The 19796-nt window shown below is 35.4% G+C and overlaps 1 protein-coding gene across 3 annotated transcripts in view; it reads right to left on the reverse strand.

The window, feature by feature from the left end:
* NUFIP1 (nuclear FMR1 interacting protein 1) overlaps positions 1 to 19796 on the reverse strand; it is a 461243-nt gene that overhangs the window by 67590 nt on the left and 373857 nt on the right. For all 3 annotated transcript variants that reach the window (XM_044071710.1, XR_006364830.1, XR_006364831.1), the window contains exon 9: positions 17016 to 17230. In XM_044071710.1, the coding sequence (XP_043927645.1) occupies positions 17016 to 17230 (215 nt within the window). The remainder of the gene's footprint in view (positions 1 to 17015; positions 17231 to 19796) is intronic.

The raw sequence follows: 19796 nt of genomic DNA on the forward strand, positions 1-19796 counted from the left end.
AATAAAAGTCACTATGGTGTCTCGGACAAATGTTGTAAGTCCTACTCCACTACCAAAGTGAATGCCAACTCTTGCTGCATGTGCAATAGCTTTTGTAAGGGGTTATGTGCTACATGGCTCACCAGTGCTCAGTGCAGCTGAAGTAGCTGCCCCTGAGCCTTAACCTGTTTGTAAAAGCCTCCATGCAGCAAACCATTTGCCACACAATACAATTTATCTGACAAGTCTCAGAGAAAGTACAGCATATGTGTTATGTAGTTAAGCACTTGCCACTGATATTATTATGTCCAGCTTTGGAGATTCAGACTGGATACTACACTCCATAGGGATCCTCAACCCCTCTAACTTATGTTTGGGTTATCAAGGACATCTGTAATAGCATCCATCAAGATATCCACATGTGGCAGTGTCATGCATTCCTTATTCTTATCCTATGAAAAATGTCATCAAACTTGAGATCAATGGGGGGAGAGGAAGTGTGGGGAACCTCCTCCTTTATTCTAGTCCTCTGCTGGATGGCTTCTCTTAGAAACAAAAGTCATTAATCTTTTTATAGTTTTTGGTGTGGAGTCCAGTTCTAAACTGTCAGATTTACTAGTAAGTAGAACCATCTAGTTTGTACTGCTGGTGGATTCAGTCTAATTTTTTTTTTGGGGAGGGGGGTTTCTAATACCATGACAGGAATGGACCCCATTCCCATGTCAAAGTATGATTAAAGTTCATGAAATTATTATTGTTTCAATGTTTGATGTTACCCAAACCTGCTCTTTGCAGGTTTAGGTAACATCAAACAAACCTGCTCTTTGCAGCACTTGCAATTTGCCCAGAACTGACTCCTTCTGCAATTTATACAGAGTTACATGTATCGATAACATATCAAAATATGAATGTAAATTCCTTTTTTATGAGACACATTGTTCCTACTACTATTGGAACTGTCTAGGTATCCTTCTTCCACACTGCGCTTGTTTCTGCCTGCAGATCCTGGTATTTTATGACTTTGTGTCTATCTGTATGCAAGACACTGTAATCACTGGGTGTAGCAATTTCAATGATCAAAGCTACTTTTGTCATCTTTTCCTGAAATACTATATCTGTTTTTTTTTTTTTTGCAACTATTTCTTAAACCATTGGTAATGGGTGATCCCACGTGATACAAACTTCATCGTTTTCTATATTGTTTTGTGGCTCATGTTTCCAATGCTTCTCAGCTACTTCAATATTATAATGTTTGCACAGTCCTCAATGCCAACAGTCTTGCTACCTTATTATGTTTTTCAGTATACAGACCTTCTGCCATTAGTGTATCATATGCAGCAACAAGATTTGCGACTGTTTCCAATTCTGTTTTACAAAACTTACATTTTTCGGTTTCTCTGACATGTTCAATGTACTTTGTAAATCAACATGCATGTTGTCCACTATCTTGGGCCGCCAGTCTTTTGGTTTAAATTCACCTCTTTATTCACAATTCACAATCCACAGGTTAAGTGCTTTCATCCAGTTCTGTTGGACTTCTTCAGAACAATTGACATTACTAATGCAACCTTTTTATATCCCTCCCCTTGAACCAATTAAACAATTAAAAGTAACTGGCAGGTTAAAATTCCATTAAACATTAGTTCAAATTGCATAACATAACATGCATATTTTAAACAGGCATTTCATGTGTTTTAACAAATAGGTGGGGTTATTGTTATATTATGCAATTTGAACTAATGTTTAATGGAATTTTAACCTGCCAATTACTTTTAATTGTTTAATTGGTTCAAGGGGATGGATATAAAAAGGTCGAGTTAGTAATGTCCATTGTTCTGAAGAAGTCCAACAGCATTGGATGAAAGTGCTTAACCTATGGATTGTGAATTGTGAATAAAAAAAGTGTGCAACATTCTTGGTGTCCAGGGTGCCTTCGTATTTGTGAGTGCAGATAAGTCTCTTTGGTTATTGAATTCACCTCTCCTTAACCATTCCTATGTTAAATCCTGATCGACATGAGGTTGTTCCAGGAGTTTTCTGTACTTGCAACTATATGCATTTTCCACATTTCTTGCCTTCTCATCTAATCCTTCACCTTATATTCTTTCTTTTGTTTTTTGGCATGTTCAGTTGCTGCCTGGATTTTTATCTACTTCTGGTTTGATTTTCATTCCTGACAGACACCTATATGCTTCCACTAAACTAAGCAGAGGAGTCATCTTACACTTGTTTTTCTCATGTTTTAAAAACTTTATGTTTAAAACTTGAGAGGTCAGCAAATATGTGAGCAGTCTTACAACTGCAGATCTGTACATATAATCAATTTTCAAGAGGCCCATACTACCTTTAGAACAGGAAATATATAATCTTGGTATACACTAATTTTTTTATAAATCATTTGATAAGCATTCTTCTTGTTTTCCTGTCCAACTGATAAAATACCTTTGGGGGGCCAGTCAATCACCCCAAAACTGTAAGTTAGACTAGGAACAGCAAACTGGTTTATAGCTGGACTTTGTTCCTAGATGTCAGAGCTATTTTCAGTATTAATTTTAGTCTTTTAAAATATTCCTTACTAAGTTTTATTCATATTTTTTTCATGTTTTATTGCTGATCTTTCATCAATTCGCAAATATGTATACACTCCCTCTTGCTCAAGTTCTTTTGTCCCAAACTAATATTTTCTTTGTGATGCAGCTTTCCTGCTTTAAATGTTGTTTTTTGCACATTTATCAAGACCAAATAATATTCTTATATCATCTGAGAAAGTTTTGACCACTTGCAGTTGTGCTTTCAGTTCCTAACCTGATGAAATTTAGTTTTAAATCATCCACAAAATGATAAGTCTTTACACTTTTTTGCTTTCTGGAAGCCAAATTATAGCCATGACCTAATCTATTAACTAGACAGTTTAATGGGTTAAGGGCAAGACAAACAGCAGCGGTGAACGTGTCGCCCAGGAATATCCCCCTTTGAATTTTTATCCCTGGGATAATAATTTTCCCTTTATCAAGGCTTAGCTACAAAGTGCTTTGCCACTGTTTCATGGCCACTGTAATGTAATCGATCAATGTAGGGTTTATCTTATACATTTGTAAGCACTCTTTTATCCATGAACGTGGGATGCTGTCAAATGCTTTTTTGTAGTCTAACCATGCCATATAGTTAGATTCTTTCCCTTTTTACAATTCTCTTTTATGACTTTAACAACAAATGATCCTTTGTTCCATATAACTTTCTTCCGTTACCCTTTTGTTCTATTGCTATGATTGAGTTTTCTTCTAAATGACTATAAACTCTGTCAGCATCAATTCCAATGTACAGTTTATACATAGCTGGAAGGCAAATTATTGTTCTATAGTTTTTAAGGATATCTTGCATGGTCACCTCTTAAGGAGGAGTACTGCTGTTAACCAGGTTGGCATTTGTTTGGAGTGCGCATATAAATAGTTTTTACTCATGGCTACATCTTAATGTAAATATGTTAATACTTTAGCCAGAAGTTAGGTACTGCATCTGGGCCTGGAGTTTTCCAATTAAGAGCTTTTCTTTTTTTTTTTTTCAATAATAATTCTTTATTTTATTTTTTCCAAACAACTAATACAGTACTACCAACTACTTACAATATGTACATGAATGCTTCCAACAGTTACATAGAATCATTATACATACCTATACACTTCTAAAAAAAAAAAATAATGAAGAAAAAAGAACTAGTAACCATATAAGACTTATCTCAATAAAATTCAACAGTTATTCAGTTTTTCCCAGCGAATAGTGGAATGGAACTTTAAGCTAATACAATGTTAAAGATTTGTTCCCATATTTTTGTATTGTTTACATTTTTCTTATGATCACTAATTAGAAATTTATGTGCTAGAATATGTTTGGTGGCTACTATCTTGAAATTTTGCCATGATGTCTGTAAAGGGTTCAACCAATTGGAAGCTATATATAACTTCATCAACAAAAATATTGACTAGTATAATTCTTTGGGTTCTTTCCAAGTTGGGTGGTGGAATATGTAAAATCGTAAATTCCCAGGAGAGTGTGGAATGTTGATATCCCATTTTTGTAGTTGAAGTTTCAAGGAATTCCAGAGTTTGAAAATACATTTACAACTCCAAAACATATGTAGGAGGTCGGCTGTTTGATCTATACAATATGGGCATTTTGGTGAGTTCTTTGAGTTAAATTTGTGTAGAGTGAGACGCGTATAATACGCGTTATTAAATATCATCAATTGGGTAAATAATAGCTTCTGAAGGGACACAGATTTTATGGTTAAGTGAATTGCTTTTAGTATTTTACTTTCTTCAATCGTCAACAATTTCTCTCTCCAGTATTTGGAAATTAATATTTGATTATTATATTTTATTTCTTTAATCAAACCATATGCTGCAGTTATATATTTACATTCCTGTGTAAGGGTTTGCCATAAGTTCAGACACATGTTTAAATCTTCTTCTTTAATTATGTCATTCCCTTTACTAAGGTAACTTATTGATAGGTCTTTTAATTGTCTTATTATAATTAGATACGATTTGGGGAGATTCAACTCTTCTAAAATATTGTGAGTCGGGATACCTAAAAAAGGATATAAATCAAGTAGGGTTAAATTAATTATAAGTGGGAATTTCTTAAGGTCTATCAGCTGGTTACCAATTTTCAGATTTGGATTTTTGTGAAATGGTTGAAGAATTATCCTACTTTGCAAAAGATTTAATGAGTTAAAGAGATTTTGTACTGAAACTATATATGTTTTGATATGTTCCAACACAAAGTACACTTTAAGAGTATTTTTGTTTAAAAAAGGTAATGCCTTGCAGTTAATATCCAATTCCTTGACATGTTTATGATTAAGAACCAGCCATTTGGGAACCCATTTCGAGTTACACCCATCAAAGTTAATTATTCTTAAAAGTCTATTGGTGTTTATTATTAAATAATATGTTTCAAATTAGGTAGATCCAACCCTCCCTATTTTTGGAGCCATCAATTTATCATACGATATCCTAACTTTTCTAGGTTCCCATAGAAATCTAGCTAGTTCTGTATGAAGCTGTTTGAAGAATTTTTTGGAGATTTGAACTTGTGATGCTCTAAAAATATATAGTAATCTAGGAAGTATATTCATTTTAATAATTGAAGTCTTCGCCATTATTGGTAATTTCAGATTATCCCATCTTTTCAAGTCAGATACTATCTGCTCCCAAATAACCTTAACATTATTGAGATAAAAATCTCTGTTGTCTGTTGAGAAAACCACTCCTAAGTATTTTATTTTTCTTTCTGATTTTACCTGCCCTACTAATGGTAATAGTGAAAAAGGTGTAGGTGTCTTTAATGGGAATATCTTAGTTTTTTTTAAATTTAATTTATAATTGGAAATTTTTGCAAATTCTTCTACTGCCTTTAATATTTTATTAGTATCCGAAACAGGTGTTGTGCAATAAATACTCAAATCATCTGCAAAAGCAGCCATTGTGATCTTCGTACCATAGATCCTTGGAGCATTATGATAGATATTTTGTTTAATGTGCAAAAGTAGAGGTTCCAAATACAAATTGAATAACAAGGGAGATAAAGGACAGCCTTGACGTGTACCATTTTTAATTTGAATTCTTTTTGAAAGATTCCTGTTAATGACTAGATTTGTATAAGGATTGGTATATAATTTTTTTAAAGTTGAAGTGAATTCTTGCGGTATGTTAAAACATGTTAAAATGTCAAATAAATATTCTAAGTTCACTCTGTCAAATGCTTTTTGTGCATCAATTATAAGTGCGTAAAGATTATGGTTTTATGGGTGGCATGAGAAATCATTGTATGCAGTGTTAATGTATTATCTATAGTTTGTCTGCTATTTATAAAACCGGCTTGTTCATCAGATATTATAGGGTTAATTACCATTTTCAACCTGTTAGCCAAAATCGATGTCATAATTTTCATATCTATGTTTAAAAGTGAGATGGGTCTATAATTATCCGGGTTTTGTCGATCAGTATTTTCTTTTGGTATGAGAATAGTTTTCGATGCATTAAAGTGTGGGTCAGTAATTTTATTGCTAATAATATAGTTAAAGACCACTGACAGTATTTTCCCCAGAATATCACTAAAAGTTTTATAAAATTCTGTAGTCAAACCATCCGGTCCCGGAGCTTTGTATGGCTTCAATTTCTTGATAACATCAGTTATTTCCTCTGAAGAAATAGGTTTAATCAGGTTCATATGAAGCTCATCATTAATCTTTGGAAATATAATTTTCTGAAGAAAATCATTATTATTCTTATTTGGATTTACATCCTGTTGTTCACCATATAGTTCTGAAAATATTAGTTCAAAAACCTTTATGATATCTTCCGTATTGGTGTATGTTTTATTGTTGAAGTATATTTCAGGGATTTGGGAAGGTGACTTCGATTGATTAATAATACGTGCTAGTGCTTTTGACGGGGTCTGTATGTGATTAGCGTATTTTACCAGCATTTTCTGTTCATGGAATGATAATTTACTGTTTTGTAATAAAAAAAGTTTCTTCTGACAATTTAATAATTCCGTTTCGGTTTGTTTACTATAATTTCTAATTAATTCCTGATCTAATAATTCAATTTTTGATTCCAAGTCATGCATATCTTTCACTTGTAATTTCTTGTAGAAAGTAGCTTTTTGGATAAACATTCCTCTAATTTGCACTTTGATAGTTGCCCATTCTATGTCTGATGGATGTCGGTTTTCTAAAAGCTTATTTAATAATTGATTAAAAAACTCCTGAGCTTCTTTTAATACATCCTCTTTATGCAATAGATATGGATTTAATGTCCAATTATAACCCCTAGCATGCAATTTATGACAAGTATCTTTCTTAAAGGTTAATGTGATCCTGGAGTGATCCGACAAATAACGAGCTTGTATGTATATATAGGGATCAAAACACATTAGTGTATCTGATATTAAAAGAAATCGATCCTGGACCACATTTTATGACAGCTCGAATAAAATGTGAAGTTATTTGGATTCATTTGGTCCTTATTATATTTAAATGGATCATAAAGTTTAAAATCTGCTTTAAGTTCCTGCAGTGCTATCACTGCCTGATTATTATAAGATCTATGGGGACTTGTTTTATCTAGTTTAGGGTCTTGGTATGTATTCCAGTCACCTCCTATTATTATATAATAATTGTTATATTGGTTTAAAATAAAGTAAAGTGATGTTATGAAGGTTTGCTGATTGGTACATGGGGCATATATATTAAGAAGAATCACCGGTTTATCGTAAAATTTTGTTATAAAAATTACATAACACCATCTTCCTTCTTTATCCATTTTAAAATCTAAAATTCTCTCTTGGAACTGAGTTTTGATGATTATTGCTACACCTGCACTATTAGTTGTCCCTTCCAAGCTATTACCCCCTGATCCATTTTTATTTTTAATGGCAGTCCATTGATCATTAGCCAAGTGGGTTTCTTGTAACAATATAAATTGTGCTTTTGACTGAAGAAGTAAATGAAAAATAGTTTCCTTTTTTCAGATTCTGGAAACCTTTAACATTCCATGAGTCTATTATCCACATAAAAATACTTTTAAAATGTTAGTGTATATGTTGAATTTGAAAAACGATACTAGATTCTGGTATAATATCAGATTTTGAAATATCTGGAAGCAAACTAAATGCCCCATCCCTAACCAGTGCCTATCCACTATTTTCCTGGACCAGGACAAACATAGGTTTTTAACACTGTTTATACTTCTATTGGTATACATCAATCCTAAATGACTATTATATAATAACACCCTAACAAGATATACAAAACCTATGATAACTACAACTAACCCTACAAAAACTAACCTACACATTCCCCATTAAACACTAGTACCTATCTACAGCTCTTGAACATATTAGTTAGTTAACACACTGTTATGTCTTACATACCAATTTCTTATTCTACCCTGTAATGATTTACATACATTATTAATTAAATAATTGGTTATATTATCCTAGAATAACTAACTGTCTTATCTAACTTTGCCTAGGTAAGTATAACATGTTAACAGCAGCATTGATAAAAACAACATCAGTAACATTTTTTTTTCACCATTAATGTATTAATACTGTAAGAAATATATAGCTAACATAATGCACAGAATCTCTAGAACCACATAAAATATATATCCTTCCATTCCCTTAGGAATAGGAGAGTGAATTATACATGTTAACACATATAGATTATCATAGCATTAATAAGGAGAAAGTTTTTTTTTTTTTTTGTAGTAACATAAACAATATAACAGTCATTTCAAAGGCAGAAAATATCAATAGTATATAATTATAACTGCATTTCTATCTTCAGGCACACTATCTAGATCCAAAATAGAATAACTGTAGTAACTTTATATTGTTTCTAACATTGTAGTTAAATTACTCTATTTAACCATATGTTACAGCCCAGTTTAAATCCTTACCTGAATAAGCTGACATTTCTTTATACAAAATAAAAGTCAAACCTCTCTAAAATAGTCCAGGAGCCTCGTTTAGCCATTCTAAAAACTTGCCCTGGCTCCACAGAGCGCTGGCTACTTCCTGGTATAAAAATCTTGATTTTGAGTTCTCGAAGGGGACCCATTATGTGGACAGATTTCGGAAGTGCCACAACAAAAGCTGACCCTCTGGAGCATTTCTAGGACTTCCTGTTGACTCACAGACACACACAGTTCATCAAGGCTGCAGGAGTTCATGAAATCTTTAGATTTAAGCTGGACCTGTAAGAAAATACTGGTTAATGATTAAACAGGGGCCTGGTGAGAAAAAAGAAGCAAACAAAGGATTTTGAAGCCTTGAGGTATAGTAGCCATGGAATCCCAGAATCTGTATTGCTGTACACAGACTGAATGTTCCAGTTAAGCTTCTGAAGTTGGAAGGATTTAAAAGTCTTCAAAAGGTGAGTTTTGCTTCCTTTTTGTAGAAACAGAATATTTGGCTCCATCAAATGTAAAGATTAATGTACTTGGATACTTCATCTGGAATTTTATATTTTTATCAATAAGAAATTTGCAGTAAGGGGCTAATGCTTGTCTGGCTTGTCTGATTTGCATTGGTAGATCTTGACCCATAGAAACTCTGTTATTTTGCCACATTACAAAACCTCCTTTCTTTTCATAGTTAGAATTATTTTATTTACATCCTGGTAATTCAGAATTTTGACATAAACCGGTCTAGGAATATTTGATGCTTGTGATTCCCTGAGAGCTCTGTGTGCTCTTTCTATGACTATTTGCTTAGCCATACCCGAGTCCTCGAACAATATTTCCAGTATCTGTGTAATGGTAGGCATTAGATCATTATATTGAATATTTTCCGGGATTCCTCTAATAATTATGTTGTTTCTTCTGGATCTTGCCTCTAAATCCAGGATCTTGGTCTGCATAGTTTGAATGTCCAGGTCATGAATATCTGTTTTTTGTAAGAAATGTTATTCTGTCCTCATTATCAGATATTCTAGCCTCAGATTTATCTATTCTGTCGAGAATTTGACTGCATGTGGCATTAAAAGCAAGTATCTGGTTTGAAAGTGCATTTAAAGATTCTTGTATGGGTAACAGTGCTGTTTTAATGTCCTCCATGTTAGCTAGCTGATCCGGTTGGTTTGTTCCTCCTGTTTTTAAAAGATCTTGTGGTTTTACAGTTTTCTGTCTTTTAAATGTAGAGTCTTTCTCTGGTGACATCAGCATTGATAATTTAGTTTTAGTTGTTGTTGTGTCCATATTTTTGTCCAGTTTTGACATCTTGAAACAGAAATCAGATAGATCCTTTGTTTATAGCTCTATTCAGAGTCAGGCAGACAATCCGCTTTAATCCTGTGAAATTAATTAGTTTTTCCTTCGTTCTTTTGATTCTCAGTCGTAGTTTGGTTGTAGTAGAATAGTTATATCCGGTAATTAATGCAAAAAGACTTGTAGTATATCCTCAGGGTTACTTATTCTTGCGAGTAACTGGAGAGCTGTAGATGTACAGTGTCTACAGAAAGGCGGCCATCTTTGTCTCCCAATTAAGAGCTTTTCTTAATTTTGTTTCAGTTTCTATGGCCATCACTTCATCCATTTCATATCCTGCACATTTGAACTTCTTATTCTTTCTTTTACTTCTTCTAGCTGTTCAACATCTTTTGTTGCATACCACAGGATCTTCATAGATGTTTCTCCAAAATGTGTGCATTTCTTGTTTTTTTGGGTGGTGTTTCTATTCCTTTTGCCTTGTTTCCCTATTCACTATAAAACTTTTGTGGGTCATAAATAAATTGCTTATTTTGTACTATACATTTAACTGCATGTCTTCCAAGTTTCTTTGTTCGTGCTGCTATCTTTAGTTTATTACTTGCAACACTGTATGATAAATCCTGGTTCTGATAACTGCGTGTTGCTTTTATCATGTCTATCTTTCAGAGTATTTTTGTTGAACTGTTCCCTCTTCTGTACTCTCCTAACAGCAACGTAATTGCTTTATATTTTTCTTTATTTGATAATTCCATGATGGCATTTGATTTCTTTTCCTTTCCCTTACTACCATGTGGTTTTGTGGTAAGATTTTACTTGTTATTAATTTAGCTGCACAATAATATATCCTATTTACTTCTGTTATATCGTATACATTTCTATGAGCAGTCTTGATTACTGTGTTCATTTGTTTTATCAAACTTCTAACATTTTGGGTCTTAATGACTTTCTGTAGTCTATTTCTTTCATTGATCTTACATGCCTATACATCTCTATTACATCAAGCAATTCTTCCCTTAGATATTTTTTTTCTAAACTAAGGGCACATTCTTTGTTCTCAGTTTCCTGCGGGCATTCTACAGAAAGTTCCAAAAAATCTTCGTATGCCATATTGTGTTCAGCTTCACCCTGTGTCATTCATTGCACTTTCATTTGGGAACTCACTGGCCTATTAGTCCACATTAACTGTGTCATAGTTGCCATAGTTTCGTGTTCCTTCCGTTGCTATGCAACTCCAACTGAACTTCTGTACTGGTTTCCTACTGAAGACTCCAAAGTATTTCCATATGGCAACTGATCATATGCTTCCTGCTCCACTGGTTTCTCCTTAATTTGGGGATGAACTATTCTAGCATGCTGTGATGTTATCAGAGTTAGATTTTCTACCCTAAATCCTTCACGTTGCAGGTAATCCATAACTTCAGTTTCTGTTTCTTTAACTTCTTCTCCATTACTAATCCTTTTTTTCAACTTTCCACCTTTGTTTTCTTATTTTTGTATTGTAAAATTTTCCAGATCTGGATACCTTTGCCTGTATTTCTCTTCAAATATCTTTGTTGCTGCATTTTTTTGTATTGATTAGTTTTGCTTTCTCCTTTGCATAAATACTGCACCATATTAAATCTTTTCTTTCCCCATGTCCATAGTTCTTCTTCAGATGTCTCGCACTCTTCCTACTTCTCCTTACTTGGGACACTCATTGTTCCATCATGCTGTGACATTAGCCGTGTTAGACTTTCTGCACTAAATCCTTCACTTCACCGGTATTCTATAACTTCAGCTTCTATTTTTTTAACTTCTACTTTACTAATCTTCTATTCTACATTCCCCTTTGTGATCTTATTTTTTCTATTACGAAAATTTCCATACCCGAGTGCCTTTGCTTGTATTTCTCTTCAAATATTTTTGGATCGGCTTTTTTGTATTAACTTGGCTTTTTGTTTTGCATAATACTGCACCATATCAGATCTCTCATTCTTTCCCATGTCCATATTTCTTTTTTATACTTTTCAAAAATCTCTAGATTTTGTTCTTTATATTTTTGCACTTCCTCACTCACCTCTTTTTACAAGCAGTCTAAGATTTTTTTGGTCTATATAAGGTTTTTTATGAATTTTTTGTATTAATGAACATAAAATCTGCATTTGAAGCTTTTGATGTTTTTTCTAGTGCAAGTATTTTTCTTTCATCTAATTTTTCTCTTAGTCTTTTTGTATATCTTCTGCCTGGAAATTGTAGGCCTCTTGCATAACAGTAACAACACAATCTTATATTCAGCAGTTCACTCTACTGTCTTTACGGCTCTTTTTGTCATGTCAGTTTTTCTGACTTTTTTGTGGGCTACCACCTCCTTCTACAACAGGGGAGCCATCCTCCTCCGGAGCCAGGTCTAACCCCATTGCAGGAATGTTTCTGTTTCTTGAGGATTCTACACTGTCATTTTTTCTAGTCCTGACACCAGGATTGGGCAATTTTTTTTATCCTGGGACTTGTGCACCCACCTCTCTTTTTTATTTTTTAACCTACTTCTGTCCATAATATATGCTATATAAAATACAGTCTTATATATTAATGTTGTCTTGGTGAGATTTTGTAAAAACAGGGTCTACCTTGTAAAGGTACTAACCAAGGCTTGAGAACGAATTCAGTTTTGCAATACTACTCTCCTTTGCTTGCTGATTTTATCATCTCTCCATTTGGATCCCTATTTGGATCTACTACTAAGCAGAGCAGACTAGTTTGTATTGCTGGTGGATCCAAGTGTAACTGTGCAGATGAATGACAAGTTTGTTGTATCCTAACTCCTGCTGGGTCTGAAAGTTGTTGCCATATTTGAGATACAGAGATCTGACGTGTGGCTATGTCAGTAAGAAGTCTCATATGAATGGAAGTGGGAAACCACATTTGTGAAGACAGAGGCATCATTGTCACAGGGATAGCTAACACACAGCCTGAAACCATTAAAGTGTCATTTTGCAACTTGTCTGAGGGAAAAGCTGCTAATGAGACAGTTAGCTGCTGTGATAGCAAAGGGGTACATAATTAAGCAGACTGCTGATAAAGTGAAATCACATATACAGACAGTCCAAACAGTTGTTGGATCATGCAGGATGTTTGAGTATGCAGCTGATACACCAGAGCCTGACAACATGCTTCAAGGAATCTAAACAACTGTAATGACAATGTCTGGTACCACAACAGCAGGTAAAATAGCATCAGTTAAATTAACATCTGTTTGACTAATGATGGTGTGTTAGCAAAGTGGACCAGTGATGGCATCATGCAATAAAGGCTAAAGTCGGTGGCACCAATGCTCATCCAGGCCCTGATGAGTAGGCAGCCAGAGTGGGGGAAAAAGCTATGAAGATCCCCAAAGCACTGGAACTTGAGAGGTAGGGGAAACGGATGCAGTCTTGTTTGCTAGACATTTAATACCATCAGATAACCTATCATAATCAATGTTGAGTAGAGCTGATGACTTTTCCAAAAGTGGAGGGAATGAAAATGTAAGTTCAGGCTCAGTGGTACAAGGTTCACCAGTGGCTAAATCAGCCACTATGACTGGTAGAAATTTACACTTGTCTTTGCCTCATTCAGACTTCTTCTAACCTCTACTTATAACAACAGGGAAACTTTGCACTTGAAAGCATTTTCACACTAAGGAATTTTGCTTTTAAATGAGGAGGTTTGGTCTGGATGGCAGATTTTTAGTAACACCGTCTCTTTTTTGACAAACAGATTCTTCTGCAGTTGTTTTACTGGCTGTAAGTACAGGTTTACAGCCAGAGACATTTTCCACTTCATAAACGTCACAGGCCTTTAGTACCTAAGGGATGATCAAGGCTGAGACAGCTTTTCACCGCCATCTTCTAGTAGTGCTGCTGAATTCTAGACAAATTCTACAATTAAAAAGTATCATAGCATGATCTGTCAGTGTCAAAGATGTATTTAAACAAGGGGCCTAGGTCTTCGCCCAACTACTTAGTTTTAGTAAAGTAAAGGCAAAAATCAATATTTAATCTGTAAACACTCAAGCAAAGTTACTCCAAAAATTAATATAAAATAACATACCCTGTAAGTGACAAAAAAAACATTTTTTTATAGGTACACAGCCGAGTACTACGCTAGCTGCTCTTGTGAGCCATTTTAAGCTTAACCAATTTCCCTTTGGGATGGAAATAACCTATCCCATTTGGTTAGAGATTGGCCTTACCCATCTCGTGGTCAATTACTATACATTACCCCTAATGAAAATAACATGTGCAGGGATAAACTTTTGTATTATGCGGATGGGGAGCCTGATCCATAGCAGCAGTATCCTCTGCGAGATAAATCTGCCCCTCCAAACCATTCTGCTGATGTTGTAGAAGAGGTTTAGAGCCCTAGACAGAGTACTTCTGATGCTATCTGACTTGCTGATGTGCAGTAAATCCATCAGGAATTGGTCGGATGATGGCTTGTATGCCAGATACCAGTCAACTCTTAGCAGTCTGTAGGATACAGAGTATGATGAAAGGGCTTTGAGTCAATTAATGTAAGACTTATTACTTAGGCCTTTTATCCTCCTTTAATATGGTATCTTCCAGATGCATGTCTGGACAGATGCATGCCAAGAGGGCATTACATTCAATGACTGGCTTAATGAGGGCCAAGTAAAGGGAGACAATGATATCCTTAGATGTAGACACAATCCCTTTGTTTATAAGCTGTGCGACATAGAATGACTTTCTTACAACAATGGGCACATGTTGGTAGGTAAAAAGTTAGTTACTGAAAAGAAATTGTTAACGGATGCCACAAAATACTGCAAAATTACTTACCAAAAATAGAAATGCAGCCCATGGACATTTCATCCTGTGTGAGTGTAACAGAGAGACAGAGTGAGTGAATGAAATAGAGAGAGACAGCAAAAGCTGCATTGTACACAGTCACTTCAGACCGTTGATTTTCTCCCAATTGGCCAAACTACCTAGTTGCCAAACAAAACTCTCTTGTCCAAACCCAAAGCTATGCCGAATATCTGAAAGTCGTCCTTACTTCTTAAAGAAAGAGATGAACTGTTTATATAAGGTCTTCTCCAAAGAATGAACAAGAGCAATTGGACCAGCATTACTAATACCACCTTTCCAAGTTAAAGAACCATCACATCCCCAAAGGATACATTAATGAACCAAACAACTGAAAGAACGTATCCTACAGACTAATATCAACTAAAGAAAAAAATGCAGAAAATACAGTAAAATAACTGTCTACAGCTGTACATATGTGTGTGTGCGTGTGAGTCTGTGCATATATACATACGTATGCATGTATGTGTAGGTATGCATATATGCATACATGCACATGGATTTATCTATACATCCATCTACATATCTATAAATATCTATCTATATTTATCTGTCTATATCTAGATATATATATATATATATATATATATATATATTTCAAAAACATAGATATATACACATGAATAATGAATATGTGCACATGTATATCTGTGTGTGTGTGTGTGTATATACATACACAAACACACATATGTATGTATGTATATATATATATATATATATATATATATATATATATATATATATATACACACATATGTATGTATGTATGTATAAATAAATATATAGACACACACAAAGTAGTCAAAGAGGAAAAAAGTGAGTGAGTGCACCAACATACTTCCTGAACCAGGACTACTATATGAATTAGAAGATTATGGAGGTGAATTCCCTGTTAAGAGTCCAGAAGACAGTACTATGGTATGTGTTTCAGTCTAGTCACTCTGGATGACTGTTACAGCCTCTCTATCACTACGCTATTAAACAGACTGAGAACGAGCCAAGGTTTTGCTGCATCATCACTGCCTCATACATATGTGATGCTCACAAATAGACCACTAAGAAAAGCGGAAGTACAACTTTATATCTACATTTCTGTTTTCTATGTTAACATTATTTATATTTTTGCTATTTATCTTTTACCAGGCAAGTAAGTTAGTTCTCATACACTTTTATATCGGTGACCCAGAATCACTGCATGGCACATACATAACTTAATGCAGAAACACCTGCCCCCAAACACACCTGGATTCAGGAGTATGTTGATGCACCCCCCCCCTCCTTTCCTCCTTTACGACTACTTGATGTATTGTGGTTAGGGTGAAAAAGAAGGTACTTCTGAATTAATTCTGTATGTGTTCCATAACTGAACTTGATTCACTGGTGAAAAAAGGTCTTCAGTCCTTACCTGGTAAGAAAAAAAAAAAACAGTTGAAAGAGGAGTACAGTAAAAATATAAATGAATACAAATGTTATGGGCAGCGCAGTGGTGCAGCGGTTTATGCTGTTGCCTCACAGCAAGAGGTTCTCCGGTTCGATTCTCGGCTGGGGTGCCTTCTGTGTGGAGTTTGCATGTTCTCCATGCGTTCGCGTGGGTTTCCTCCGGGTACTTCAGTTTCCTCCCACATTCTAAAAACATGCTTCTGGAGCATTTCTCCCCGGGCCTCCGCTGAAAACAGGATCTGTGGAACCTAGTCGGACTTTCCCGGTCAACAAATGTTAAATAAATAAATAAAATAATAAAAATAAAATGTGAAGCTGCACCTTCTCTTTTCTTGTTGGTCTTACTCTGTATGAAACATATGTAAAAGGAAGAACTGATGCTTCAGAATCCTGGCCTATTCTCAGCCGCTTTCATGGCTTAGTAGTACAGTAACTAAAACTGTAATCTGCATGGCCTAAGTCTGATGCTTAGTTGAAGCAAGGACCACTTCTCTAGTGTTGTGCTTCTACACTTTGACCATGCCCCTTCTCTCCCAGCACTTCTAATTGATATGATAACTTATCTGCAGCCTGGTTCAGGAAGAATACTGATGCACTCTCTCGATCCCCTCTTTGTCTGACACGATGTATTGAGTTTAGCAGGGATTAAGGTTTTTCTACACTTAATTCTATTTGTGGTACACAGTGAGCCTGGGTCATGGGTGAAAGAGTATGGGTGCAAGCCCACCCCATCTGTAAAAAAAATAAACCGTCATAGGACACATTTAAAATATAAACACACACAAACACAGATTTTTATATATACACACACACACACACACACATATATATATATATATATATATATATATGGAGAGAGAGAACTGTGCAGTTGTACATCCTGCGTTCTCACTGGTACAAAATGTATAAACCACATGACACATAGTCAGGGAATCATCTTGCAAGGATTACTTATGATAAAGCACTCTCTTACCATTTCCAGAAGAGTTGGACGACACTTCACAGGTGATGGTACCAGTTCCTTATGCTTATGTTTCGATCTGTTTCGCTTGTATCTTGAGTATTTTTTCTGTCTTTTGGACTTCACAACTGGTGCATTTTTATTATGCTCTTTCACACTTCCATTTGTAATGTTTGTTACAGTTTCAACGGACACATCTTCAGCCACAACTTTGATAGCAGGAATAACTAAACAAAGCAAAGCAGAAAAAGCCTTTCACATTGTCTCACCACTGACAGAAAGAAATAAAACAGTAAACATGCAAAAACCTGTAGTGAAGAAGGGTAATCTTGTGCACCGAGTAAAGTTTTCTGGACAACAAAATTGTACAATATTAGTAAGTGAAAAAGCCGGTAATAACCATATTAAGAATGTGTACTGTACAATGTTTAACAGTAATAAAACCAACAGTAATAACTGCATTACAAATTTGTACTCTACAATGGTTAAATGCAAGTACCACTGAAACAATAAAAATCAACCACCGGAAATAAAAAAAAAAATGTTTGCAAGAGTTTTTGCATCAAAACATGTCTCGTGTTCCTGAGATACTGTAACAAACAATATGCCGATTTAATAATGGAAATGAGTAAAATGATAAAACTGCATTGCCAAAAATGAAATGCACATTCTTGCCTTTAATAGTTTTCTGTAGTCATAATCCAAACTGCAAACATTTGAATTTTAGGACTATTCCTTATAAGGCTGCAGTAAAGAAGCTCTATAGAAGAGGTAGACGGAGACATAAACAAAAACTCTAAAGACCTGGGATCATTTAGCTATTCTGACAATGGAAAAGCTAAATGGGCATGGGAGAGGAATAAAGTGACTGAGCCTCCTTGCCTCACCCAGAGTAAGAGGGAAAAGGTACATGACCAGGAAAAAATATACTTCAGGAAAGGAGGGGTTTCAAGCCTAGGAAAGCATACTCTTCACTTTAGGCCAGACAGCCAATAGAGATATTTGCCTAAAAGGGGAAGGATGCCTGTGGGTTTATGCCACTAATCAAAAGTGAGTAACAATCCCACACAGTACCCACTGCATGGACAACTGTATGAGAAAAAACAATAACGACCCTTCATATGGATTATGGCAGCACCACTCCCAGCGTGCTGGTCTGTCAGGAAACAAATAAAATGCACAACTATCACCTCTGGGAAGGGGCAGCATGGGAGAGAATTTAACACAACCACCCTCCTCCAAACCAAAAACTAATGAAGTTAACATTTGTCTCAAAAGGCAAATTCTGCAAAGCAAATGCAAAATGAGCCTTCTCATTGCAAAAACAAGATGCAAATATTAAAGCATACCCCCAAACACACATCCATACATACAGTAGATATACAAAGTGTACACACCCCTGTTAAAATGCCAGGTTTTTGTGATACAAAAAATGATACCACAATCATTCATTTCAAAACTTTTCCCACCTTTAATGTGACCTATTACCTGTACAATTCAATGAAAGACAAACAAATCTGTTAGGGGAAAAATATAAAAAATAAAAAAACATACAATAAGCTGGTTGCAGAAGTGTGCACACCCTTAAACTAATACTTTGTTGAAGCACCTTTTGATTTAATTACAGCATTCAGTCTTCTTGGGTAAGAGTCTATCAGCATGGCAGATCTTGACTTGACAATATTTGCCCACTCTTCCTTGCGAAAACGCTCCAATCTGTCAGATTGCAAGGGCATCTCTTGTGCACAGCCCTTTTCAAGTCACCTCACAGATTTTCTACTGGATTTAGGTCTGGGCTCTGGCTGGGCCATTCCAAAACTAATTTTCTTCTGGTGAAGCCATTCTTTTTTTTTATTTGGATGTATGCTTGGGGTCATTGTTGTGTTGAAAGGTGAAATTCCTCTCAAGCTTTCTAGCAGACGCCTGAAGGTTTTGGGCCAAAAGTGACTGGTATTTGGAACTGTTCATAATTCCCTTCCACCTTGACTAAAGCCCCAGTTCCAGCTGAAGAAAAGCAATCCCAAAGCATGATACTGCCACCACCATGCTTCACCGTGGGGATGGTGTTCTTTTGGTGATGCTTAAGTATTGTTTTTGCGCAAACATACCTTTTGGAATTGTGGCTAAAAAGTTCAGCTTTGGTCTCATCAGACCATAACACATCTTCCCACATGCTTTTGGGAGGCTCGATGTATTGTTTTGCAAATTTTAGCCAGGCCTGGATGTTTTCCTGTGTAAGAAAAGGCTTCTGTCTTGCAACACTACCCCATAGCCCAGACATATGGAGAATACAGGAGACTGTTGTCACATGTAGTACACAACCAGTACTTGCCAGAAATTCATGCAGCTCCTTCAGTGTTGCTGTAGGTCTCTTGACAGCCTCCCTGACCAGTTTTCGTCTTGTCTTTTCATCAATTTTGGAGGGACTTCCAGTTCTCTGCAACTTCACTGCTGTCCCATATTTTCTCCACTTTTTGATGATGGTCTTCACTGTGTTCCATGACATATCCAATGCTGTGGAAATTTTTTGTACCCCTCTCCTGACTGATACCTTTCAACCATGAGATCTCTCTGATGCTTTGTAAGCTCTCTGCAAACCATGGCTTTTGCTGTAGCAGGCAACTAAGTAAATGTCAGGAAAATCCTACTAGGACAGCAGAATTTTATTTGGGATTAATCAAAATCTCTTTAATTGATGGCAGGTGTGTACCCACGAAGACTGAATGCTGTAATTAAATCAAAAGGTGCTTCAAAAAAGTATTAGTTTAAGGGTGTGCACACTTATGCAACCAG

This window comes from Protopterus annectens, chromosome 5.part0, assembly GCF_019279795.1.
Source record: "Protopterus annectens isolate FY-2018-M chromosome 5.part0, PAN1.0, whole genome shotgun sequence".
Lineage (NCBI taxonomy): Eukaryota > Metazoa > Chordata > Ceratodontiformes > Protopteridae > Protopterus > Protopterus annectens.